Consider the following 8,183-nt stretch of genomic DNA (forward strand, 5'->3'; position numbering starts at 1 on the left):
CCCCCCCTACCTGAGGCCTTCTGTTGCCCGTGCCCGCCCCCCTCGGCCCTCGCCGAGTGCCTGTCTCACTCGGCGGCCCCCCTCGCCCCCGTGTGAGGCCTTCCCAGGTCCTCCTGGTTCGCCCGCTCGCCCTGCGCCGGCCAGCCGCGGTGGCCGTGCCCATCCACACCTCTCAGCGCTTCGGCCCCCACGTTCGCCCCTGGCCTCCTGTTGTTACCACTACTACTGCTGCTGCTGCTGCTGCTGCTGTTGCTGCCATGTCGGCTCCCGCAACCACCGCACTACTCCTGCTGCGCCTGCGACTACTGCACTAGTCTCGCGGCGCCTGGAACTACCGCACTGCCGCTGTTGCTCCGGCCGTTGTTGACGGCATCGACACCACGCCAGGCGGATACCCTCAAGGGTCCCCCCGCTGGCAGGGCGTCTGCCGGTCTGCCATTCAGGGCCCCTCCCCCTGTCCCCCTCCTGCCTATTCCGCCCCTTCCTCGGCATCCCTTCTCGCGGCCCTTCTCTTGTGCCACCGCAGCCCATTGCACGTCCTTCAGCGCGCCTCCCCCAACTAGCCCCCCCCCTCTCCTCCTTTGTTCTTGTCTGCCTCCCGTGCGTGCCCCCGAACGCACTGTGCCCTGGAGGCCCGCGCCCCCCGCCCCCCCCTGAACCATCATGGCCCTCCAGCAATCCCCGATCACGATCCTCGGGCTGGTCATGATCGGCGTCAGCATCATTGTCGGCGCCATTGTGGCGCCCTTTTCCCTGGAGCACACCCCGATGCAGCACACCGATCCGCTCATTGACGAGGTGGCCCTGGCTGCTGGGCCTCCTCTGGCGTCGATCCTCTGCTATGCGGCCATCTATGCCCTGTTGCTGGTCGATTGGCTGGCCCTGATCCTCATCTGGAACCGGCGCCGGGACTTTGCGCCCTTCCGTGCACGGCAGCTGACCCCGGTTACCTGGGGTCTGGCGGGTGCGTCGCGGGCTTTTGCGATGCTGCTGCTTGGTGTCCCCCGCCCCCTCCTCCGTGATGGCGCCTTGGTGTCTTTTTCGTCGGCGCTCTAACCGTTCTCCTCCCCTCCCCCCACGCCAATGTGTGTGTGTCTGTGTGTGTGTGTGTGTCTGTGTGTGTCTGTGTGTGTCTGTGTGTGTCTGTGTGTCACAACCCGGCTTCGTGCCTCTCCAGGCGGAACAACGGTCGTCCTCGGCATCATGGTATGCATGCATTTGGCCCTTCGCCACCTTCTCCCTCCCCTTCTCTCCCCAACAATTGGACACACACACACACACACACACACTTGCACTTGCACTTGCACTTGCACTTGTGCCGGAGCCCCCTCACTGACACGGCCATCCTCCCTGCAGATGACTTTCCAAGTGCTCCCCTACCCCGGGCCGTGGTTCTGCACTCTCGGCTGTGCGTTTAGGCAGGCATGCCTCCATGCACCCGGCAAACGCCCTGCGACGCCCCCCCCCCCCCCCCCCCCCCCCCCTCCCCCCCCCCCCCCCCCCCCCCCCCCCCCCCCCCCCCCCCCCCCCCCGGTGAACTGACATCTCCCAACATTCTCGCGCGCCACGGCACCTGCCCCGCCGTGCCGCCCTCCTCCGCCGCTTTCTTCTCCCGGCCACGCGCAGTCATCGTCCAGTACACCATCGGCTACGGGACTTTGGTGACCAGCTACTTCTTCCGGATGTGGCGGGTACGCACCCCATTCGGCCTCCGGTCCCATTGGCCGGCACACTTTGGCATTCGGTTGCTGCATGGCCCCAAGGCCCCGGCCCCTCTGACGTTCGTCCTCCCTGCTCCGTTGCCCGGGACCTCCCACAAACACACGCACACGCACACGCACACGCACACGCACACACACACACGCACACACACACACACACACATACGTGCGCGCACGCGTGCATGGCCAGATCTACATCATCTTCCGCATGAAGGAGCGCATGCACCTTGGCCACGTCCTGATCGTTCCGATCATCTACTGGCTCCCGATCCCGATTGTCACCGGCATCGCCGTCGCCTTCCACCTCAACGGCCCGGACATCGTGGTGCGTTTGCGCCGCCTCGCCGGCATTGCTGCCGGCCATTCGCCATCGCCGCCGCCGCCGCCACCCCGATCACCCGTTCGACACGGCCCCCTCTGACCGACACAATCCCCCCTCCCCCGCTCCCTGTCCTCCATGGCATTCGCGGCTGCCAGAATGGCTACGAAATGTGCTACCAGTTTGGTCCTGCCTACAAGCTGATCTACCTCGTTTCGATGGTCTACCACATGGGGCCGCTCATCCTCGTGGCATACATGACGCGGCGCCTGTACCGGCAGCAGTATTCGCACTTCGACCCGGACTTCGGTCGGTCAGGCGGCGCACTGGCCTCCGACAAGGCGGCCCCCGCCGAGCGGCGGCTCTTTTTCCGCACCCACCCCGACACCGGGGCCGAGAGCAGGCTGAAGGTTGCCTGCCGCCGGACGGGACATTGGTTTGTGGATTTCTTCCACAACTGGATTTCCTGCTTCTCCTCTCTTTCCGATGGCCAGGACTTCGATCACCATCAGCAGTGCCCGCACCGGTGGTCCGACACCCGCGGCTCCAGCTCCCCCTGCCAGGAGGCCGGCTGTGCGTACAGCTCCTCCTACAGCACCGAGGACACCTCCGACCTGGGGACCGGCTTCACCGGGCGTCCGGGCGATGTCAACATGTACTCCGGCACTGAGGACGACCATGGTGGTGGTGCCGAGGCAGCTGGCGACATCCCCCTGCGGGACATGCCCCGGGTGTCGCTCTCCTCCTCGACCTCCTCGCCGGCCGCGGCTGGCGGCACCGGTCCCGCGGAGAAGTTCCCCCCCACTGAACGTGTGCTCTTCCGATCTCACTGAGGACGACCATGGTGGTGGTGCCGAGGCAGCTGGCGACATCCCCCTGCGGGACATGCCCCGGGTGTCGCTCTCCTCCTCGACCTCCTCGCCGGCCGCGGCTGGCGGCACCGGTCCCGCGGAGAAGTTCCCCCCCACTGACAAGGGCTCCGGCCAGCCGGGCACCATCCTGTCGGGCGATGGCGCTAGCGACCTCTACTCGTCGGTTTCCATCAGCTCCGATGACCTGTCGGCCGGTGGCGACAAGAGCAGCCACCTCTCCATGAGCCCAGTCATGCGGGGCAGTGCGGCCTCCTCGCCGGAGCTCCGTGCCACCACCATGGCCGCTGGCGGCCTGGGCCCCGGCGATGCTGCAGGTCTTCATGGCCCCCTCTCGCCGTCATCTTCGGCCATCGGTGCTGCTGGTGCTGGTGCTGCCCCCCACATGCCGGGAGCCGGGGAAGCTCGCGTGCCGGAAAAGCGCGCCCGCCGGAACACCCGCTCCGCCAGGACCGCCTCCCGTGCCAAGGCCCCGGCCGGTGGCAATCGCCACCGGTCGGCCCGGCGCCGGCGCAGCCCGGCCCTGGCCTCGCACTTCCAGGAGTTCCGCGCCGTGGCCGGACAGTCCTTCCTGCTGATTATGTGCTACATTGGCATTGCCTTGGTCAGTCTCATGCGCAAGCACCACACCAACTGGGGGCGGGTGGTCAGCGCCCTGCTGGCTTCTCTCACCGGGCACATCTCCTTCTGGGGTCCTCTTGGCTGGCCATTTATCGGCTTGTGCGTGTCCCACCCCGTCCATGCTCCCGAGCGTGCTCTCTCTCTCTCTCTCTCTCCCCTCGCCCTGGCTTTACACACGCACATCACTCTCTACTATGCCCCTTATTGCACACACCCACACGCGCGCGCCACGCTATGCCCTCCTCCCACCTCCCTTCCCTCCTCTCCTGCAGCAACACTGACACACGCACGCACGCACGCACGCACGCACGCACGCACGCACGCACGCACGCACGCACGCACGCACGCACGCACGCACGCACGCACGCACGCACGCACGCACGCACGCACGCACGCACGCACGCACGCACGCACGCACACACACACACACACAGCCTCGCACGCACGCACGCACGCACGCACACACACACACACACAGCCTCACCAACCGCGAGCGGTATTTGGCCAAGTTCTATGCTGACACCGGCTTCGCCGGGGTCCGGAGTAGCGCCGCTGGCCCTCCGGCTTCCGCATCTCCCAGTCTCCCCGGCAGCACGACCGGCGGCCCTCTCTCCTCGACCTCCCATCACCATGGCACGCCGGTGACCGTGGCGGCTTCGCGCACTCCGTCTGCCACCGCCGCCGAGCCGTCCTCCCCCCATGGAGGGACCGTCGGTGCAGGGGCTCTCCCTCCCCAGCAGCCCGGCTCTGCCCCGATGACCGCATCTTCCTCCTCCCCCACCCCTTCGGCATGCGATGCTTCCCTGACCTCGACCCATGGCGAGCAGCCGCAGCCGCAGCCGCAGCCGCAGCCGCAGCCGCAGCCGCAGCCGCAGCCGCAGCCGCAGCACCAACATGACGACCTCCCCGGCACCACACACTCCCTCTCCTCGGCAGTCAGCAGCGACCTGGAGACAAACTCCTCGCCTGGGCAGCCGGCCGATGACTCATCAACGCACAGGGGCCCCTCCAGCGAGGAGACTGCCGGGCCCGGATCTGTCGCCGACATGATGGCCGACGATCCGGAGGAGCCGGCATGCCTGGCTCCCGGCCCGCAAGTCGCCACTGCGGCTCCCGGCCCCGGCGCGAAGGATATCTCCATGGCTCCGGGACTCGGGGCCGTGGCGACCGCTCCAGGCCCGGCTGACAGTACCTTCGGCGGCAGCAGCAGCGGCGTTGCCTCGCTCACCTCGGAGCATGACGGCCACCACTCCGACGATGCCTCCTCCGATGTGTGAAGAGGGTTTCCGTCTTGCCCCTCTCCCTCCCTCTCTCTCTCTCCCTTTCTCTCTCTCCCTCTCGCTCTCTTTCCCTCCTCCATCCCTCCCCCGGGGTGGGGGCTACGCATGCAGGCATGCTCGTGAGACCGTCTCCTATAGAAGGAAGAAGAAGCTTGAATTGGAGAATGGCAGGGAGACTGAGAGGTGGGAGCAAGCCCCTTCATTCCTCTGCCCGCTCTTGGCACACGTCGTCAGCGCCACGCGAGGCAATGCGCGTGGACTGGTCTCTTTCTCTCTCTATCCCTTTCTCTCTCTCTCTCTCTCTCTCATGGCCGCCTTTGACGCCCTTGCCTTTGCGGCTCTGTTGCTGCTCCTGCTGCTCGAGTGCGATACGCGTGCCTATGCGCCCCCCCCCCCCCCTCCCCCTTTCCCTTCCCTCCCTTGACGAGACATAGGCTGCTCTAGAAAAAGATGAAAAAAGCAAAGTCGCCTTCGGGCGAGGCCCTCGTCAAAAAAAAGAAAAAAGGGCGAGGGGACCCCGCCCACTCTCCAGCTAGTTTGGCAGTCAGTTTTCCTGCTGAGCAGCGCTGACAGAGGCTCGGTGGAAAATGAGTGACGCGCCTGGTCCTTCCCTGTCTGTCCCCCTCCCTCTCTCATCCGCATACACTCCCCCCCCCCCCCCCCCCCCCCCCCCCCCCCCCCCCCCCCCCCCCCCCCCCCCCCCCCCCCCCCACCCCCCCCCCCCCCCCGCCCCCCCCCCCCCGCCCCCCCCCCCCCCCCCCCCCACACACACCCACCCACCCACACATGTTCATGCATACCATCCAAGCACATATGCGCGCCGCCTGGCCCCGCAGCACGGCCAGCGCGCGCCCGCGCGCGCACCGCGCCAGGCGAGATCAGGGTGGCACGAACAGGGAGCAGGAGGAGCAGGAACGCCGGACAGAGCCAAGGTCGGGCAGAGGGGACACAGGGTCCAAAAGGCCAATCCCCCCTGCCTGGGCAGCGAATTGGTCATGCGTGTTTTCCGGAGCAACTTCCTGCTACTCGGCCAGGGGGAACAAGGCGGAGAGGAGCATTCCCCGTGCCGGTCGTCGTTTGACGATTCCTCATTTGCCCCCCCCCCCCCGGTCCCAGGGTGACGGTGGGTGCGGGGGACATAAAGACGCATCTATTGCCAGTGTTCCCGCGTCGGGCAAATATACCCCGTAATGCGCTTCCAGGCCAATACAATGTGTTTCGTCCTGCTGTTCGCCCTCGGATCAAGAGCGCAACCAGCGGCAGCGGGAGGGGGGGGGGGAACGCACGCGCTACCCCTCCACCAGTGTTGCGCCGGAGGGGGACCAAAAGGATGCGGCATCAAAAGGATCTGGAGGCGGAGGGTATCGATCCCCCTGCCTGCCGCATGCTAAGCGGCCGCTCTACCATTTGAGCTACGCCCCCATGGGGAGGGTCGGATTTCTCCGTGATTTAAAGGTTTCACCCAGCACCCACATCACCCGCGGCGAAGTTCGTCAGCCGCGGGTTTCACATGTGCCCAGGCCCGCCGGACACGGCCGCCCCGAATCAGACCCCGCCAATATGGAAAAGGCCATTCTCCTTTGGGTGCGCCACTGGCGACCGTTAATTGGAAAAGGGTCGCATGGCACATGATCCAACGCGTCAGGTGCCCGGCCTGTCTGCGGGCCCGAAAGTGAGCAAGCATCTGTCAAGACTCCGCCAAAATGCTGGCTTTCTTTTTCCGCCAATACTTGGGTTCGCTGTTTCTGCGGCGGGGCATTTTTCTCGTGCCCCGGGGCCATCCTCCCCCTCGATCAGGGCGGGGGATCCATCGCCGGCGCACGCGACACCCACAATCCCATTTTCGGTGGGCGCCCGCCCGAGATGGGGTTTTTCGTTTTTCGAGGGCGCGACGCCGGCCGTGGTCTTCTTCACTCCCCCCCCCCGTCCCCCGGAAGGACTTGTCGGCGCGTCTCGGGCTTGGCAGCGCCCTGAGCCCAGACAGACTGCCCCCGTCCCCGCTCCCCCTCCCCCCCCCCCGGGCCGACGGTGGCTGCTGAAACGGGAGCCGGACAACTCCCACCGTTTGGGGGGAGGGGGGGCTCTTTCGTTTCCGAGGAGGGGGGGGGCGGGGGCGCGGGCAAGGGCACCACGCGCTAGCCTTCGGCCCGGACGTCCCTCCCCCGCCTCCCGCGGCCCCAAATGCGCCCCCCCCCCCCTGGGGGGCGCGCGCCCCCCCCCGCGCGCCGCCGCGCGGCGGGGAGACTCGGATCAGGAGGGGGGGGGGGGGGGGGGGGGGGGGGGGGGGGGGGCGGAGGTGCCATTTTTGACGTTGGCAGCCCCCTCACCAAGTGGCCTTCACCCCTCCCCGCCGAAGTATGCCTCCCGGGCATGGTGATGTGCGCGCTGGGCAGTCAAGCGCCCATATTTCGCCGGCCGCATCGGCCACCCGCCCTTCGCCGCCTTCGGTCCCGAGGTCTGGCCTGGGTGTTTTGAAGAAGGTCCGCGCGCCCGATCGCGCCTTGGGTGTCACCAGGCCAAATGGTGCCGGCATAGGGTGTGCTTCGGGGCAGGCAAGGCGGGGGCGTCTTTGCTGAGACCGAGGCCGGGGCTTGCTGTTTAATCTGCCACCAGTTTTCCAGGGCATGCGGGAATAATTCCCAGGGCCGCGGCGTGCCCTATGGCGCTGTCCGGCCCCGAGCGTACGGATGTCCCCGCCCGCCATGCAGCCATGTGCATGCTTGCATGTGTGTCTCTCTCTCTCTGTGTGTGTGTGTGTGGTCGAATGGTCCCTGCGCGCCGGGGGTATATCCATCCCGCCTGCTGCCGGGGAGCATCGGCCCGCACCCCTCCCCATGCTGGGCGTCCCGTCTGTCCGGCCTCCGCGGGCGCCTGCTCGGACATCGGTCCACATATACGACCGCAAGTGACAGTCAAACGTTGGCAGCCCCGGGGCCGTTTGATTAACCGCTCGAATGTGACACCCTCGCCTGCTCCCCCGCCCCGCCCCTCGGCCCCTCTCCTGCGGCATGCGCCCGGCCCTCACCAGCAGTGTTGTGAGCGAGAGCCGCGCAGGCGCGTGTTGTTGCACCGGAGAGCCAGCATGCCAAAAGGCCGAGTGATCGGGCAAGAGCAATGTGACAGATGGAGAGGGATGATGGGAGGGGGGGGGGAGGGGGGGGGGCCGGAAGGGTCGCTTTGTTCTTTCGGGCTTTTTTCAAGGCTGGACGTGCCACCGCCGCTACTCCTGGACACTGTCCCCGGTCCGGAGGTCGTCGGCCTTCCCGTGCGGGCGATTGCCGCCGTTCCCGGCAGGGGCCCGGCCGCAGGGCGCCAGGGGGCCTGACAAGTCGGACCTGACAACCCCCCCCCCCCCCCCCCCCCCCCCCCCCCC

General features: G+C 67.4%; 1 protein-coding gene and 1 non-coding gene across 2 annotated transcripts; one reads left to right on the forward strand and one right to left on the reverse strand.

Annotated features, from left to right (window-relative positions):
* Positions 1 to 663: 663 nt before the first annotated feature.
* On the forward strand, positions 664 to 4,807 carry H696_01245 (hypothetical protein; the record flags this gene model as incomplete). Its single annotated transcript, XM_009495130.1, has 8 exons — positions 664 to 964; positions 1,178 to 1,206; positions 1,357 to 1,408; positions 1,627 to 1,691; positions 1,912 to 2,046; positions 2,199 to 2,850; positions 2,903 to 3,629; positions 4,009 to 4,807. 8 exons carry the CDS (start codon positions 664 to 666, stop codon positions 4,805 to 4,807), a joined length of 2,760 nt encoding a protein of 919 aa, XP_009493405.1.
* Positions 4,808 to 6,159: 1,352 nt separating this feature from the next.
* Positions 6,160 to 6,232, reverse strand: H696_01246. The gene has a single exon. It is a non-coding gene; the product is annotated as a tRNA-Ala (tRNA).
* Between the last annotated feature and the right edge of the window lie 1,951 nt (positions 6,233 to 8,183).

This window comes from Fonticula alba, assembly GCF_000388065.1.
Source record: "Fonticula alba strain ATCC 38817 unplaced genomic scaffold supercont2.2, whole genome shotgun sequence".
Classification (NCBI taxonomy): Eukaryota; order Rotosphaerida; family Fonticulaceae; genus Fonticula; species Fonticula alba.